The sequence below is a fragment of the Heptranchias perlo genome, chromosome 14 (genome assembly GCF_035084215.1).
Source record: "Heptranchias perlo isolate sHepPer1 chromosome 14, sHepPer1.hap1, whole genome shotgun sequence".
Lineage (NCBI taxonomy): Eukaryota > Metazoa > Chordata > Chondrichthyes > Hexanchiformes > Hexanchidae > Heptranchias > Heptranchias perlo.
This window is the reverse complement of record NC_090338.1, coordinates 44,311,646-44,330,724: the sequence shown is the minus strand read 5'-3', so window position 1 is coordinate 44,330,724 and position 19,079 is coordinate 44,311,646. Positions and strand designations below refer to the sequence as shown.

At 39.8% G+C, this 19,079-nt stretch overlaps 1 protein-coding gene across 7 annotated transcripts in view; it reads right to left on the bottom strand.

Annotated features, from left to right (window-relative positions):
- Positions 1-8,219: 8,219 nt before the first annotated feature.
- rnf44 (ring finger protein 44) overlaps positions 8,220-19,079 on the bottom strand; it is a 148,585-nt gene continuing 137,725 nt past the window's right edge. For 5 of the 7 annotated variants that reach the window (XM_067996363.1, XM_067996366.1, XM_067996368.1 and 2 more), the window contains one exon: positions 8,221-10,125. In XM_067996363.1, the coding sequence (XP_067852464.1) occupies positions 10,063-10,125 (63 nt within the window). In that variant the 3' untranslated portion in view covers positions 8,221-10,062. Of the gene's footprint in view, positions 10,126-19,079 lie in introns of all 7 variants that reach the window. The other 2 variants (XM_067996364.1, XM_067996365.1) reach the window with 1 other exon arrangement.

Genomic DNA, 19,079 nt, shown 5'->3' with positions numbered 1-19,079 from the left:
ATAAAATCGCTATATAAATCTGATAAGATAAAACCAACATACATATGTCTGTGAAACCTTGAGGAAGTTTGGGTACAATTAGTTTCCACACGTAGTTTTCTGTATTTACTGCAGTAAAGCAAGAGTATGAGATATTTATCACAGCATTGAACTTAGGGACATCATCAAAATTTGAGTTATTTAAATGACACCATGATGGCTCGGTGAGTTTATCCAGTTAGTAGTTGAACCATACAGCCCAGGAAGGTCTTGGGTTTAATCCTCTGATTTTGCTGATCATAAGTCAGCCTAATGCCACATTTCACCTCATTGCAAAATTATCTAGAGATTCTATTGTGATTAAAAATAAAGGTTTTTTGTTTCGATTTGGTGGCTTTCCCTTTTAAGGAGTTTTAATAAAATTAGCTTTCACGTTTTATTCAGTTGCCTGCAAGACTTGAGAAAAACCAAGACACATATTTCAAATATATACATATTGTGATTTATTCAGTTATGTTTGCCAGCCAGTTATTTATGAATCTGAATGTCAGTTATTAAAATCCAATAAACCTTGGCAACTGGTAAAAGGGTTTTTATGTAGTTAAAACTGTCCATGAGAAAATTGGTAGAGAAGAATTAAGATATATTAGCTATCTTCCAAAGTTAGACAAGATTTCAAGAACTGCATAAATAGAAGTTATCTATAAAAGAATAACTTAGTTATAGCTAGTAACACCCTTTGTTTTCCTGTGCATAGCTAGATTAAAGAATTCCTGCTGTAAGTATATGTTCTCTTATTTGTGTGTTCATCTTTTGTAAAATAAATTCACTTAATAAAATTAAAACCAAGGTCTGAAGTTGTGATATTTATCAAACTGAAGATAGTCCCTATGGAGGTATAAGACAATGCAGTTGCTAAAAATAATCAATGGAAAGGTCGTTCTGTTTCCTTTTGTGGGTATGTTGCTGGCAGTTTGCTGAAATATCAAAGCAAGTTAAGACACTTATAAAAACTACTTGCATTTATATAATGCCTTTAACGTAGTAAAATGTCCCAAGGCACTTCACAGGATCATTACCAAACAAAATTTGACACCAAGCCACATAAGCGATATTAGGACAGATGACCAAAAGTTTGGTCAAAGAGAGGTTTTAAGCAGCGTCTTAAATGAGAAGAGGCAGAGAGATTTAGGGAGGAAATTCCATAGCTTAGGACCATTGCAGTTGAAGGCATAGCTGCTAGTGGTGGAGCAATTAAAATCGGGGATGCGTGAGAGGCCATAATCTGAGGAGTGCAGAAATCTTGAAGGGTTGTAGGGCTGGAGGAGGTTAGAGAGAGAGGGAGGGGCGAAGTCACGGAGGGATTTCAAAACAAGGATGAAAATTTTAAAATCGAGGCGTTGCCAGACCGGGAGCCAATGTAGGTCAGCGAGTACGGGGTGGTGGGAGAACAGGATTTGGTATGAGTTAGGAAACGGGCAGCAGTTTTGGATGAGCTCAAGTTTTTGTAGGGTGAAAGATTGGAGGCCAGCCAGGAGAGCATTGGAAGAGTCAAGTCTAGAGGCAACAAAGGCATGGATGAGGGTTTCAGCAGATGAGCTGAGGCAGGGACAGAGACGGGAGATGTTACGGAGGTGGTAGTAGACGGTTTTGGGGCTGGAGTGGATATGTGGTCGGAAGCTCATCTCAGGGTCAAATAGGATGCCAAGGTTGTGAACAGTCTGGTTCAGCCTCAGCCTCAGCCAGTGGCCAGAGAGAGGGATGGAGTCGGTGACTAGGGAAGGGAGTTTGTGGAGGGAACTGTAGCTTTGGTCTTCCCAATATTTAGGAATATGGAGGAAATTTTTGCTCATCCAGTTCTGGATGTTGGACAAGCAGCATAACAAATCAGAGACAGTGGAGGGGTCGAGAGAGGTGGTAGTGAGGTAGAGTTAGGTGTCTTCAGCGTACGTGTGAAATCTGACATTGTATTTTCGGATGATGTCGTCAAGGGGCAGCATGTAGATGAGAGATAGGAGGGGGCCAAGGTTAAATGCTTGGTGGACTCCAGAGGTAAAAACATAGGGAGATGGGACCCATCAATGAGAGTAATTTAGAAGCTAAAAACCTAGAAGGATAGAAAAGACCCAAATACCACACCTAGTACTGATTGTTATCCAGCAACCACCTTGATTAGATTCCAACCTCTAACTCACTTTCAGGTATCTGTTATTCTGTACATAAGCTATTTAAACTCCTGATAATCCACCTGTAACTCACATGTGATTATGTTAATTTATATATAAACCATCCAAACCCTTGATTAGATTCCAGTCTGTAACTTATTCCTGAGTATCAGTTACTCTATATATAAACCATTTATATTCAGTTAAATTCCAGTCTGTAACTCAGTCCCAGGTATCGGTTATTATAATGTCTATATTACAGTGCAGATTCACTAGGAAGTAAGGTTTTGTAAATAGGTGCAGATGCAAGAGTTTTAATAAGATATAGATATATGCTAGCTGAGCTTCCTTGGCATTTACGTCTGGATACCCTGGGGCCTGGACCAAAGCTGTAGTTTAGCTTGGTTCCATTCTGAGCTGAGGAATGGAGCACAGAGTGAGGCACAGAATATTAAAAATTTGTTATTTGGCTGCCTATTCACCTCGCCAGAGAAATAGGGCTTACCTGTTAAATAGTGTTAGTGATAGAACATTTACCATCACAGGTTGCTGTGAGAGGAAAAAAATCCTTGGATCTTATTTCCAATCAGATAGCTGTTCCTGGGACAAAATATTTTTGTTTGTCTGATCAAAGAATCAGGATGTGTCTTTGACCCATCTTACTATTAATCATAAATTCTGCTTTATTCACAAAGTGTATCATAACTTCCTGCTTGGATATTATTTCCACTTGTTCAATGTCAGACTTAGCTGGCACACTTCTGGAAGTTATAATCCATCAATGACACAAACTCATACTGGTGCATTCTGGGAGTCATTTAGCCTCTTCATTCAAGTATGGCCCAGGTACAATGCAAGCTGGGGACACAACACAACTCGAGCCCCTGGTTCCAGGGAGGGACAGAAGTAGGCTTATAAATGGGAAACAAAAACAGAAAATGCTGGAAACAGTCAGCAAGTCAGGCACAGCATCTGTGGAGAAAAGTGACAAGTTTACATTTCAGGCATTGCTCTTCATCAAAAGCAACTGTTACACCCAGCTTTCCTCACCTGCCCCCAACCACATCCTACTCAGTTCCACCAGGAGGCCAAATTTGCTTTTTAATAAAATGACATTTCATCTTGGATCTAGGTCATTTCACATCAACATACGAGCCTCCACAGATACGCTAGGTATTGAATCAATGAAGTGGGGACTCTTGATGTAAGGATTCCGTACCCTGGCTCTACCATCCAAATGTCTGCCTTGTAAGGGGCAGGCAGAGGCTCCACCCCATGCACGACAAGTCAGAAACCTCCCAAAATAGCAGAGACCCGACACAACCAGGTCTCTGCCATTTTCCAGGAAGTTCAGTTGGAGTTATGGTGGGAGATTGGCAGAACCCATGCAGACTTTTAGTCCCATTATTTTTTGGTGTATAGGGTGAGCTTTTGGAGAAGCAAGATGCCCACTCGAAAGGGCTTGGAGAAATTGGTTTGATTGTTTGTGGCGTTTGTTGGTTCCTGATTGCAAGTTTAGAAAAATGAAATGACTGGTTTTGTGAGGGTTGCTGGTTCCGGATAGGTCATTTATGTTATCTGTCTATATATGAGTGAATCAGCATGGTTAATTTAATAGATCATGATGATGGAATTTTTATGTTACAGACACATTTAAAGTGTAATGTACACATTTAAGGGATGACCGGTTATTTAACTACATAAATAGGTTAAATCACTTGCAATTGAATTTTACGATTTAATTTGCCTATAGTTTCTAAATTAAATTCAAAAGTCAATTTTTTTTAATCAAGAGTTACACGAAGTTAGAACATGGAGCTCTAATGATTTGCATCCATGGAGTCAGCACTTTGTGGAGATTCTTGCGAATCAGTATTTAAATATGGAAAATACAAATCTCTCATTTTAAAATTAGAAGTCTAAATTAATTGTGGCAGTTGAATCAAATTTTTGTTTCATTGATTCATTTTGGAAAAGTAAAGGAAGGATATACTAATCTGCCAAGATTGATTTTTAGCTACTTAATGTTTTGTTTGACGCAGAGAACAGCATTTTAGTTCACCCAGGCCCCAACAGACACCACTTAAATTACTTAAGTTCGCTCTGCAGTCAATAACCAGAAAAGTGGTGAAATATGAAACCAAGAGGTAAGTTGAGCCATTTATTTCATGCATACTTACCATTTTGATTTTCACATAGGCAGTATTGTCTTCAAGTTGAAACTTTATTTTTGGTGTATTCAGAGAACTGTGAAAAAGCTCCAACCGAAGTTAAGGAAGATCATATGAGGGCATGTGATATAACCATATATAAGCTGAAATAAGTGACAATCCTTGGGTTTGCTACATACCATAGATATAAAGCAGGTGAAGGGACACCTTGGGTCACAGGGAACAAGGTCTTGTCTATGGTAGTGTTCTGAGATGCTGAACCTCAAAAATATTTAGAGCAAAAACCTCAAAATACAATCTAGCCATAGAGCTTTATTGTAGGCAACTATTACTGATGAAGCTTTGACAAACTGAGAGTAGCCTGAAAAGTTAACCATATATTTGTACCATTTGGTCACCACCAGAAATCCTATGAACTTGCTATGTGTAACTACCATTCTTGAACTAATTATCTGGATGATAATGGTCAATTTTTGACTTGTTTGCTACTTTTTTGGAAGTATGAAATAACAGGCAAAAAAATACTTGTGTGTGCAAGAAATGTTACATTTTAACAATAGATTACCTTATTTAGTAAAACCACAAATGCAACCAATAGCAAACTCTAGATGAATTTTGAAAAGGAACCCTTTAAATAAAGCTTGGATATCCATCCTGCTGCCCGAGAGCCACAGGTAACCCTCAAACCCTGGGATCTTGTCCACACAACCATAGTCATATTTACACTTAGATTTCTTATTAACTGGCTTGTCCTGTTTAATTTTTGTGGGCCTGGAGGTTTGAAAAGAGCTGTTTTCTCACTGTTGTTTCATTGATGGATAACTCCTGAACCACAACACTGTGACGTTATTAGCAACTTGAAATTATTTGCAAATTAATGCAAACATGGATATAAACTTTGTATGTGTCCCCAAACCTCCATAGTATGCACCTATGCAGCTCATGAAGATAAAAGATCTATGATGTTTAATAGATTTTTTTTCTATTTGACCCTCCTGCCCTGAGGATGACAATACAATGGCCCTTGTATCACTGGGAGGTTTGGACTGCAAAGTGGGTGGTCTGGATGATAATTTATCTCTGTCAACGAAGTGCTTTTAAAGCTATGAAGGTCTACCTTTTCAACTCTTAGTTACCACTGGTTTCTCATAGAGCTTTGTTGAAAACAAGCTTCATGATCCATTAATTCTGTTATCTTGTGAACAACCTAGTCCCCAAAAGGTATTTATGCCATCAAAGAGCACTTCATGATGAACATTGCTGAGATACTCAGCTCAAACATCTCTTGTCCTCAGTTGCAGGGTGTTACATGTTGTCTGACTGCATAATCTCTCAATATAAGCCTTGGCTATACCCCATGTAAGGGCTTGTAAGACTCTCACTCACCAGCTTCCTCACTTTAAGCTATATGGTAGGTCTGGTATATGGCAATGTGAGGCTAGAAGTGGTGTCCAGCAATCTTGGGTATATTGCTGAGCAGTTTGTGCTGTAGAACTACTGAATGCTTTTATGGCTGGCTTTAGGATTTTAGACCTGGGTGATGGAGTAGGTCCTTTTGGAATTGCAAAAAGCATGCCACCTTCCCCTACAGTTTGTTACTGAGCCATAGACACCTGCAACACTGGGATCAGACTTTAAAATAGTTGTATTCAGGATTTGGATTCTTTTCTACTATTTTGGTGCCTTTACTCTGCCCTTTTCTTCTTCCTCAAATGAGTCCTCAGAAAGCAAACATCCTCATCCCTCTTAGCTGTAATGTACCTAGTGGAGTGATAAACAAATTGTGAAGAGGTCCTACACTTATACCAAGTTCCATGATGGAGCTGTGTTTAGGACATTAGCTTTGGAAGCCTTACATTTGGGAGGACCAAAGATTCAGAGGACAACATTGGAATTGGTGATTTGGTCCCTGAAGCTGCCACTGTATATGTCTGACCAGTCATGGATCTCCTTTGTAACTTGGGAGAAGTGTCTAAAATGTTAACATCCAAATAAAACTACACTGAAAACAAGACCTAATGTTAATTGTTGACTAAATCTATTATACAGAAATTGTATTGGAAGGTCAGATAGGAAAGCAAGGTAATTCTAATAAATGAGGATAAACAAAGAGCATGGCATGAATCAGGGCACTATACCTACCATTGGTAGCAGGGGAAAACACTTGAGGAATTGAGCACATAATCTAGGCTGAAGTATTAGGTGTTGCATTATCGGCTATGGTGTCTTTCTGATGAGACTTTAAACTGAGACCCAATTGGCATTTTTTAAAAAGGAGCTGGGAGTTCTCCTGGTGGTCTGGCCCACATTCCTTCCTCAACCAATATCAACAACAAATTCTTTGTTCATTCAGCAATCTGCTGGTTTGTGAGATGTTGCTGCATTTGTCTACATAAGTGGCTACATTTCAAAACTCACTGATTGTAAAGCATTTTGGGACATCCTGAGAACACAATAAGGATCTGTATAAATCCAAGTTCTTTTAGGGAAATATGAATGTTTACAGCATGAAATGCTCGTCAAAAGAGAAAAAGATATTAAAGGAAGTGAGCATAGTTTCAGAAATAACAGGTCATGTCTTGTGAATCTTTGAGAAGGTGGTACAATATAGTTGGACTTTCAAAGTATCTGGCAAAGTTCACAAATATTGGTTCTAAAGAAGATAAAGGCATACAGATTGAATGGTAAATTAGATAACTGGATTAATAAATTGCCCTGGCAATGAAAAGCAAACAATGAAAGAGCACAGTTCTCTCTGGGAAACAATGAGTGCTGGAATTCAAAACATGGAGAATTGAACTTCTCGAAGTATCAAACTCATAAAGCTGTGTGGCCAGATTCTTACAACCCTCAATGGTATCTGGGCAAATTAAACAGAGGGATCAAGGAATAGCAGGGTAGTATTCAATGTGGAAAAAAAAGGTAATACAAACAACATGAAATAGCTGTAGGCAATGAAAAGGTCCTAGTTTGGGTCTGGTAAATGTGGAGAAGAAAAAAGATTTGGGTACGATTATGATCATTCACTGAAAACGTCCAAGGAATGAGGCCATTACCCAATTCAGTATTTATTGGCTATCTCAATCAGACATGTTACAGGATGGCTGATGTGACAGATGGAAAGTATTACATTGATGCAGTAGTGATATGGTAAGTATTACAATGATATGGTAAGACATACTCGAAGCAAACTGGGGCCCTGAAGGGGATAGTAGGGAGTACCATAAAGTCATCAGATTTGCCTCTTTGATGATTATTATTTTGGTTGCAGTATCCTAATTAATAAAATATTTTCTGTACTTATTACATGGTTTTCCTTTCGGTAGCAACATAGTGTTTTGGAAGTTAGCACACAGAATTGTGTCAATATTTGTAGAGGTTTCTCAGAACATGTCAATATTTGCACAAGGTCACTCAAATGTTTGAAAATCACTTGCAAAGAATGCTTTACTCCGATCAGTTGTAGCACAGTTAGATACAGAGAGTGCTTGATGCCGACAATAGGTGGTGGTGGTGGAAGTAACATTCCTCACTTTAATACACACCTAAAATCCACAAAATAAAACTCTCTTCTGTTGGAAAGAATGGCCATTTCTAGTTCCATGATTTTTCCTGTTATTATGTAAGGTTGGGGAGAGAAAGATCCATGGCTGTGGTTCAAAATCTTTGAAAGAAATCACCTGTTTTTTTTTAAATGATAAGCTAACATTACTTATAATGTGTGGAAGTTAATAATTTTTATAGTGGGGCTTTAGTGTTTACATTAACATTAGATCCAAGGAAACAAGGGCCATTGTTGGTGAAGCATATAAGGCGTTTTATCTTGTGAGTAACATATTCTGACATTGCATGCATAAAACAGAAAATTACTATTTTGTCAAGCAGTCAAAAATACACAAAGAATTTCATAACCACAAAAAAACATTTTGGCCTTAAAGAACTTGGAGAAATTTAACACTTAGTTACAAAAAATGCAATAATGGCAGAATATAGTTAAGCCAAATCAATAAAGCAGTTACCTCAATAACAGTGACAATCAGATAGAGTATCCACAGGTGCAGCGTGTATGCTTAAACACTACCTGCAGTGTAGCAACCACAAGAAGCCACTCATCAAAGCTGGAGTGAACCACAATCCAATGTACTATCCACTTCACCCATATCTGTTCAGTAGAAATTTCATCCACACATAAGATTATTGGGGCCAGGGAAGAGAAAATAAGAGTTGCGTTTACATATATACACAGGACATTGTAGTAATGTGTCCTTAGGCTCAGCACCAGCGGCACCCACACAGTAATCCCTGTGGTGGTGGCAATTGACAACTCAAACCAATCTACTTCCTTTTAGGCTCAATATGAGTGATACGTTCTCTGAAGTTAGAAAATGAAATTCAGCCATGCAACATGGTTATGTTGGTATACATCATACATTTATTAGTGAACAACCCTCTCAAATCAGCCACAACAATAAAAAATGATTGCACTACCTGGTAAAGCATAACTAGCAACTTTCATAAAAAAAGTACAAATCTGTTAAAAATTTCGTCTCTGAAACAATTTGGTTTACAGATGTATAATACATTATAACTAGTTATGTTAAATGCTACAACAATATGATTCAAATGGGATGAAAACACAAAATGTTTAGCATCAGAACCATTTCCTATATATATATTAGCAAATTTCAAATACATACATGGCAAAATGAGGTAACTGTAACTGTGCAAGTACCAAAGCAAAAATCTTCCTAACACAGAACACAGGGCCCTGGCCCCTGGCCAATGGGTCTCCTACAGAGTCCACCGTCCCTCAGGTCAGGACTAATTAAAACAGTAAACAATCCACTATCCCACCACATAAATCATTGGTAAACAATTGGTGGCATCTACAGAGCAATCAACAACCACAAATCCTAAATAATTTAGCTGCTTGGAATAATTTTTGCACCACAAAGGCTGTGAGCTTAGGTATGTGTGCAGTACAGTGCATGGCAGTAATAGCTGAGCACAGATTCCCACCCCCACCCACAGCTGGATAGAGCTAGTCATCACCAGTCCAAGCTGGCTGGACACGCATGCATATGTGCACATTAAATATTTTCCCTCCTCTAACCTTTCACGCAAACACACTCACGCACTGTTATTCATGCAAACAATACAGGAAATATTTTGGAAGTGGTTAGGATAGTGTGTGCAAAGGCACACAGGAGAACTAGACCAGTGTATGGTACAAATACAAGAAAACATGGATAGGTACATTCAGACATTACACAGATAACATACAGACACACGCGCACACACACACATCTCAAACATCCTGCTTCGCTCCATCAGTACAGTATGCTGGAGGGTTTACTGGGCAGAGTACCCCATCGTCTTCCACCTACTGTTTCTTTTCGAGCATATGATGAAATCACAACCCCTCGAATTTCGTATCAATACTTGGAATGATCATACAAACTATAAAATGTTAATACACATCAAAATACACGCAGGTTAAAATCTTTGGAGTTTGGAACACAATGTTAGTACAACACAACTCCATAACTGTTTCTAAGCGAAGATACTAGGTGTGTGCTGAAGTCATCAAATCGCACGGTGCAAACAGAGGTAACAGGACTCCAGATAAGATCCTAGATTGCTGTTGTTCAAGGGGAAGGCTTAAGGTAACACGGATGAGTGGGTGAACAGTGTGCTCCCCCACGTCACCTAGGTAACGTCTTCAATATTGTGCTGCGGAAATGGCTTTACTCTAAATCTCGGTGAACTTCAGAAGCATCAGCTCGACAGATAGGACATGTACGATTGGTCTGGGTAAAGAAGAATCAAAAAATTACTATTGCTATTACAAATGTTGCAACAATGATCTACGTATTTATTAAAATCAATAGCTCTATGCAAACTATAACAATTTCTTCACAATGGACATCATCGTAGAAGAAAAGCTCCATCAACTACAAGAAAAAGAACACCCTGCCTGGTGTTATACTGTGCCTCACATTTAAACATTATCCATAATGAGATGATAGAGAAACTAAGGACACTTAGGAAAAAGGCATTTGGCCCTGATGAACTTCATAACAGAGCATCAAAGGAAGTGGCAAATGAAATTGGTCACATCCAAACAGATATTTTAAGGGAATCAACACAGGAGTTGTGCCAAAAGATTGAAAGCAGCAAATGTGGTGACATAGAATCATAGAAGTTTACAACATGGAAACAGGCCCTTCGGCCCAACATGTCCATGTCGCCCAGTTTATACCACTAAGCTAGTCCCAATTGCCTGCATTTGGCCCATATCCCTCTATACCCATCTTACCCATGTAACTGTCCAAATGCTTTTTAAAAGACAAAATTGTACCCGCCTCTACTACTGCCTCTGGCAGCTCGTTCCAGACACTCACCACCCTTTGAGTGAAAAAATTGCCCCTCTGGACCCTTTTGTATCTTTGTAAAAACAGAAAAATAACCCAAGGAATTATAGGTATACGAGCTTGACATCAGTACTGGGTAAAATAATAGAAAGCATCATGAAAGAGAATACAGAAGTCTCAGGAGAATGTTATAATAAGTAATGAACAGGTTTTACAGGTAGATCTAGCTTGACAAATCTACAAGAGTTTTTTTCAGAATACAAGAGTTAGTTGACAATAGAGAACTTAGTAAGTTCAATATATCTAGACTTTGGCAAAGCCTTTGACACAGTGCCACATGTGATTATTTACAAGGTAGAAAGGTATGGAATGGGGGGGGAAGCTTTTTAAGTGGATAACTAACAGGCTGAGAGCCAGAGAATGCAAAGGGTTAAGGGACTGTGACCAATATGGAAAGAGGTGACCAGTGAAATACCACAAGAATGGTTCTGTTAGCATTGTTGCTTTAGGTGTCAGACGTGGATCAGTGGTGACACTCTCACTTCTGAGTCAGAATGTTGTGGGTTCAAACCCCACTCCAGAGACTTGAGTACATAATCTAGGCTGACACTTCAGTGCATTACTGAAGGAATGCTGCACTGTCAGAGCTGCTGTCTTTTGGATGAGATGTTAAGCCAAGGCACCATCTGCCCTTTCAGATGGATGTAAAAGATCCTCTGGCACTTAATGAAGGAGGTTAGGGGAGTTCTCCTGGCGTTATGGTCAACATTTATCCCTCAATCAACATGATCAAAAACAGACCATCTGGTCATTTATTTATCTCATTGTTGTTTGTGGGATCGTGCTGTACGCAAATTGGTTGCTGCATTTGCCTACAACAGTGACTACACTTTAAAACTAATTTATAGGCTATGAAGCATTTTGGGCATCCTGAGGTCATGAAAGGTGCTATATAAAAGAGTCTAACCACCTCCCCATGACATTCAATGGCATTACCATCGCCGAATCCCCCACCATCAACATCCTGGGGGTCACCATTGACCAGAAACTTAACTGGACCAGCCACATAAATACTGTGGCTACAAGAGCAGGTCAGAGGCTGGGTATTCTGCAGCGAGTAACTCACCTCCTGACTCCCCAAAGCCTTTCCACCATCTACAAGGCACAAGTCAGGAATGTGATGGAATACTCTCCATTTGCCTGGATGAGTGCAGCTCCAATAACACTCAAGAAGCACGACACCATCCAGGACAAAGCAGCTCGCTTGATTGGCACTCCATCTACCACCCTAAACAGTGTGTACCATCCACAGGATGCACTGCAGCAACTTGCCAAGGCTTCTTTGACAGCACCTCCCAAACCCGCGACCTCTACCACTTAGAAGGACAAGGGCAGCAGGCACATGGGAACAACATCACCTGTACGTTCCCCTCCAAGTCACACACCATCCCGACTTGGAAATATATCGGCCGTTCCTTCATCGTCGCTGGGTTAAAATCCTGGAACTCCCTACCTAACAGCACCGTGGGAGAACCTTCACCACACGGACTGCAGTGGTTCAAGAAGGCGGCTCACCACCACCTTCTGAAGGGCAATTAGGAATGGGCAATAAAAGCTGGCCTTGCCAGCGAAGCCCACATCCCATGAACGAATAAAAAAAAAGTTTTTCCTTTCTTCTTTGATGTGTTTTAGGATTTGGAGGAATAGGTGGCAATAAAGCTTTCTAAGAGGTTATAAATAGCACAGAACAACTGCACCAATTACAGGGGGTTTTGGACAGGTTGAGAGATTGGTCGAAAAAGAGGAGCTGTCATTTTAGTAAATGTAAAGTCATAAAGCTGGAGAAGTGAAAAAAACAATGGGAGTGACAAATAAATGGTAACAGTTTATGGGAAAGAGATCAAGCGGGGTTTTAGTGAAAAACACTCTTAAATAGTCAGGTGGTGAAAAAGAAAAACAGGATCTACAGCTTGAAGGATAGAGCACAAGTCTGAGTAAGCGATAATCAGGTTGTATAAAGAAGTAGGCCGCCTTTGCCTTGAGTATTGTCTAGAGTTCTAAGCACCGTACTGCAGGGGGGACATTCTGGCCTGGGCATGGGTCAAAAGAAAGGGAACTAAGTTGATAAACTGGATTGGGCCTATGTGCTACAAGAAATTTTTATATTGGAAAGAAGTGGTTGTAGGTGATCTTATGAAGCTATTTTAAAAAAGAACTGGCACTTATAATACACCTTCCACATCCTCAAGACGTCCTAAAATGCTTCACAGTCAATTAAATACTTTTGAAGTGTAGTCACTGTTATATATGTAAACGTGGCAGCCAATTTGTGCACAGCAAGATCCCACAAACATCAAATGAGAGATGATCTGCTTTTTTTGGCGGTGTCGGTTGAGAGATAAATGCTAATCAGGAAATCTTCCAGCTCGTCAAGTAGTGCCATGGGATCTTTTACATCCACCTCAATAGGCAGTCAGGGCCTCGATTTAAAATCTAAACTGAAAGGGAGCAACTCCAACATGCAGGACTCGCTCAACACTGTGTTGATGTGTCATCCTAGATCATGTGCTCACATCCTGGAGGGGGACAGGAACCCACAAACTTCTAACTCCACGACAAAATCACTACAAACTGAGTCAAAACAGAAGATCTTAAAGGGAATATAGATCAACATAATCCCAGAGAGATATCCAATATTAATACAAAGTCTAGGACATGGGCATATGGATTCAAGCATAGATGAGGAAAGGTGAACGCACAGTTAAATTTCCAGTCCTGTAAGATCCTATTTTTGTCATGGGTCATATGGCCGGGGGGGGGGTGGGGGGGGTTAAGTTAAATGTGATGACTAATGCATCATGGGCAACTATGGTCTTCTGCAGCTTGCTTGATGTGCCTTTGAGAGTCGGGGGAAAATCTCCCAAAGCTTTTCCTGAAATTGGTCTTAGCTTCCATTCCCTTTGCTTGCTTGCTTTCTTTCCTCCTCCTCCTCCCTCCTCCCTCCCCCCCCCCCCCCCCCCCAAGATTTATTAATAGTGATTGGTGCGGGCAATACATGAGGGTCACACTATCTATAAGCTGAGCGTTGATGGGCCTCGTTGTCTTCTTGCCCTTTTATTCATATATTTGTATATGGAACAGGAAGGTCTCAGGTTTGATCACTGGTGTGTGCTGAGTTAGTTGAGCTCAACTGCAGGGAAAAGTGGTGAGGGCATCAAAAAAAAAATCAGCCAGGACCCCCCCAATCTCATTGTAACAGAATAACCCCGGCTGGAAAGAACATGTGTGGAATCAGGTAAGGGCAGGACAGATGCACCAGTCCCTTCCCCATGATTCAACACCCTGCTAACACGCTTTGACTAAGCTCACATTATGGAGAATGGCCATTTGGACAAAGTCACACCAGGTGGCTGATGTCCATGGCATCATGTCTCAGCATGAATCAATACCTTCAGGAGAAGAGGGGGGAAAGCTGAGAGTTTTTTTTGTACTACTATAAGTTGTTTATTTGTGTTCAGGCTAACAAAAAAAAAAATCAAAAGTAGTACCTTGATAATTGATCATATAAAAAAATGAATGGGCACAATTAAAACAACTGTGGACTTTTAAGCCACACAGCGCTTAAGCACAAGCACATTCCTCATTATACTGAAGTGTTAAGCTAACATACGGAAATAGGATATGAAAACATGTTTAAAAATCTAAAATAATTATTCACCATCACATACAAACACAGTGCCTTCAGAGACTTAAGAATGCACAGGAATGCCACAGGGCAATTAACATGAACCATGTACCTCTCATGGGATTGTTCACAAGGTACCTGCCTGTGCAACTCCAGCACTTCAGTCATTTAGTTTTTCACCATCAGCCCCGTACTCTCCCCTCAAACAAAGGGAAGGAGAGGGGGATTGTTTGTCCAGCAATTGTTATCATTCAAAGAAACAAGATTATTATGGTCAGTAATCGTCTTGTCTCTCTCTCACTCACTGAATATAGAACAGATAGCTTGCAGTGAGTTACAAGGCAGTAATTCAATTAAATTGTTCTAATGACATTATAAACCACAAGAGAATATCATCAGATTCCTAAAACTGAATTGCAGCTTTAAATTTACTGGAATCTATTTGATATTCTCTAGAACATACATCAAGATAAGTGCTCCCTCTATGACTTAGCGAGGCTATCTAGTAAGTAGCTGCACCATATAAATTAGGAAGGTCCCAGGTTTGATCCCCGGTCTGTGCAGAGGGGAAAAATCATCCTTGAGCGGCAGCGGAGGCCCAAGATTAAAAGCGGTGAGAGCGCCGCGAGACCAAATCAACCACAGGTAGAAATTTGAAAAAGTAACGTCAGAATCAGTGGAACCTGAGGGAATTAAGCTAAGTATCGAGGTTAAGTATTGAGGTAAGGATCTAGGACAAAGAACTAGAATAAGGATCTAGGATAATCTTAAAAAAAAAGAAAATGAATTAAAACCTTTTATTAAAAAAAAATTACATAAATAAAATAACTAGACTAAGTAAATAAACAAATAAAAACTAGAAATGGCAGTGCAGGTTATGTGTCGGGATTGCACTATGTGATAGTTTGCGGACAGCGAGTCTGTCCCGGATTGCCATATCCGCAGTAAATGTCTCTGGCTTGAGACACTCCAGCCAGAAACTTCAAGCTGGAGTGCGAGTTAGAGGCACTCCGACACATAAGAGGGAGGAATATCTGGACAGTTTTCTCCAGAATCCAGTCACACGTCAGAGGATAGCACAGGTACAGGAGGGGGAGAGTGTGACTGGTAGTCAGCAAGGTAGTGGGAACAGAAGGGAGATAGAGGAGGTCCCCCCATAGACACTAGTCCTTTCCAACAGGTAATATGCACTTGATACCTGTGAGGATAAGGAAAAAGACTGTGGTAAGGACAGCCAGAATGCTGACCAAGGCACCCTGGAGCAGGAGACTGTCCAAGGGGAGGAGGGGCAAAGTAGAAAGTGGTAGTTATAGGAGATTGGATAATTAGAGGCATAGATACGATTCTTTGCAGTCAGGATCGAGAGTCCTGATGGGTGTGTTGCCTACCTGATGCCAGGGTAAGGGACACCTCGAAACAGCTGGAAAAGAATCTGTATAAGGAGGGGGAGGGTCCAGTTGTTGTGATCCACGTTGGAACCAACAACATAGGAAAGAATAGGGAGGAGGTCCTGCTAAGGGAGTATCAGGAGTTAGGAACTACATTGAAAAGCAGGATCTCCAGAGTAATAATTTCAGGATTATTACCTGAGCCGCATGTGATTAGGCAGAGGGACAAACAGATCAGGAAAGTAAACACATGGCTAAAGGATTGGTGTGGGAAAGAAGGGTTATTTTTCATGGGACACTGGCACCATTACTGGGACAGGAAGGAGCTGTACCATTGGGACAGGCTACACCTGAACCAGGTTGGGACCAAGGTCCTAGCAGAAGGAATAAATAGGGTGGTTAATAAGACTTTAAACTGATAAGGGCTGGGGGGCGGGGGCGCAAACAAAAATATTAGTAAAAAAGATAAAACAGGAGTAAGAAAAAGAGACCAGAGTAAAGTCCAGGCCAGTGTTGCAGAAACCATAAATTCTCCAAGTCTGCAAAACAATAAAATAACTGAAATAAACACAGCTGGAGTGATAAATAAGAAAAATTATAAAGTAAAAAGTGTAAAAGTAAAAGGAACAATTACTAAAGACGATTTAAACTGCCTGTACAGCAATGTACACAGCATCCGAAATAAAACGGGGGAACTGGAGGCAATAAATCGTAGCGAGGAACCAGATGTAGTAGCAATAACTGAAACATGGCTACATAAAGAACAGGACTGTCAACTAAATATTGCAGGTTATAAATTAATCAGAAAGGATAGGGAAGGGGGAAGGGGGTGGAATTGCTGAACTAATAAGGGACAACATAATGGCAATAGGAAAAAAGGGACATAACTAACAGAAGGATAGAAACAGAATCCATATGGATTGAAAAAGATAAGGGATCGATCACGCTAATAGAGGTATACTACAGACCACCTAATAGTGGAAAGGAGGTAGAGGAAGAAATATGTGAGCAAATATGTGAAATGAGTACAGGGCATAGAATAATAATCATGGGAGATTTTAACTACTCCCAAATAAACTGGCAAGAGGTAGGTAAAGGGGTACAGGGAATTTTTAAGAATGTGTGCAGGACTCATTTCTCACCCAGTATGTAAAAAGCCCAACAAGAGAGGAAGCACTGGGAATTGGAAATGAACCAGAAATAGTAAGATAAGTAAGTTTAGGGGAACATCTAGGCAATAGCGATCACAACATAAAAAGGTTTAAGATAAAGATTGAGAAGGATACAAGTAAGAAAAAGACCAAAATAATACATTTGAAAAAAAGCTGATTTTGAGGGGATGAGAATGGAATGAGGAAAAATAAACTGGAAAATTTACTGACAAAGAAATAGAACAGAAGTGAGAAACATTTAAAATGGTGATCAATGAGTCCAGGAGAAATATATCCCACTAAAAAGCAAGAACAAGCTAGCCAGTAATGATACACCATGGATAAATAAAGAAATAAGGACAAAATTGAAACTGAAGAAAAAGGCATAAACTAAGTACATAGACGACAAAGGAGAGGAAGACAAAAGGGAATATGAAAAGGTTAGAAAAGAAGTAAAAAAATTAGGAAGGCAAAAAGAAACCACAAAATTAAATTATCAAGGAATATAAAAAAAACAACAAAGTATTCTGCAGACAAATAAATAGCAAAAGAAAAATCAGGATAGGGATAGGGCCACGAAGGGATACACACGATAAACTCACAGGCAATGACAGCGAAATGGCAGAAATATTAAATAATTACTTTGCTTCAGTATTTACCAAGGGAGACTAATATGGTGGGCATCATGACATTAGAAGAGATAAAAAAGATGTGAAGACATTTAAGATAGAAAGGGGGGAGATAATTGATAAACTAATCAAACCTCGCAAGGATAAAACCCCTGGTCCGGATGGATTACATCCACGCATATTAAAAGAAGTTAGGGAAGAGATAGCAGAGGCACTATTACATATATATAAAAATTCATTAGAAAAGGGAATAGTGCCAAAGGACGGGTGGACAGTTAATGTGATTCCTATGTTTGAAAAGGGAGATAGAACAAGTCCAGGGAACTATAGACCAATTAGCTTAATGTCAGTCGTAGGAAAGATAACAGAATCCAAAGATGTAATAGAGAAACATCTAGCAATCGAAAATATAATAAAGAATAAAGAATAGTCAGCACGGATTTCAAAATGGAAGGTTGTGCTTGACCAACTTTATTGAATTAGATCATAAGACCATAAGAGATAGGAGCAGGAGTAGGCCATTCGGCTCCTCGAGCCTGCTCCGCCATTCAATGAGATCATGGCTGATCTGATTTTTACCTCAACTCCACTTTCCCCCATATCCTTTGAATCCCTTGCTGATCAAAAATGTGTATAACTTAGCCTTGAATGTATTCAATGACTCAGATGCCACAGAAAGTGTAGACAAGGATAATGCAGTAGATGTAATATATTTAGATTTCAAAAGGCTTCATAGTAGACTCATGACTGAGGTCAGAGCATGTGGAGTCAGGGGACAAGTGGCAGAATGGATAGCAAGCTATAAAACTGGCTATAAAACAGAAAACAGAGTCGAAATTATAGGTAGTTACTCAGACTGGCAAAAGGTGGGAAATGGTGTTCCACAAGGATTGGTGCTGGGACCTTTGTTGTTCACTATATACATAAATGATTTGAACTTAGGGAAACGGAAGTACAATTTCAAAATTTGTGGACGACACAAAATTGGGAGGTACAGTTAATACCGCGGAGGACTACAACAAAATACAGGAAGACATTAATAAACATGCAGAAAGGATGTTTAATTGGCAAATGAATTTCAATGTAGATAAATGCGAGGTGGTACATTTTGGTAGGAATAATAAGGAGGCCACATACTCATTATTGGTGGGGGTTGTCTATAGGCCCCCAAATAGGAGATGTAGGGGAGGGCATTAAACAGGAAATTAGAGACGCATGCAAGAAGGGTACAACTATAATCATGGGCAACTTTAATCTACATATAGATTGGTCAAACCAAATTAGCAATAATACTGTGGGGGAGGAATTCCTGGAGCGTGTACCTGATGGTTTTCTAGACCAATACATTGAGGAATCAACCAGAGAATGGGCGATCCTAGACTGGGTATTGTGCAATGAGAAAGGATTAATTAACAATCTTGTTGTGCGGGGTCCCTTAGGGAAGAGCAACAGTAACATGATAGAATTCCTCATTAAGATGGAGAGAGAAGTAGTTAAATCCGAAACTAGGGTCCTGAATCTAAATAAAGGAAATTAC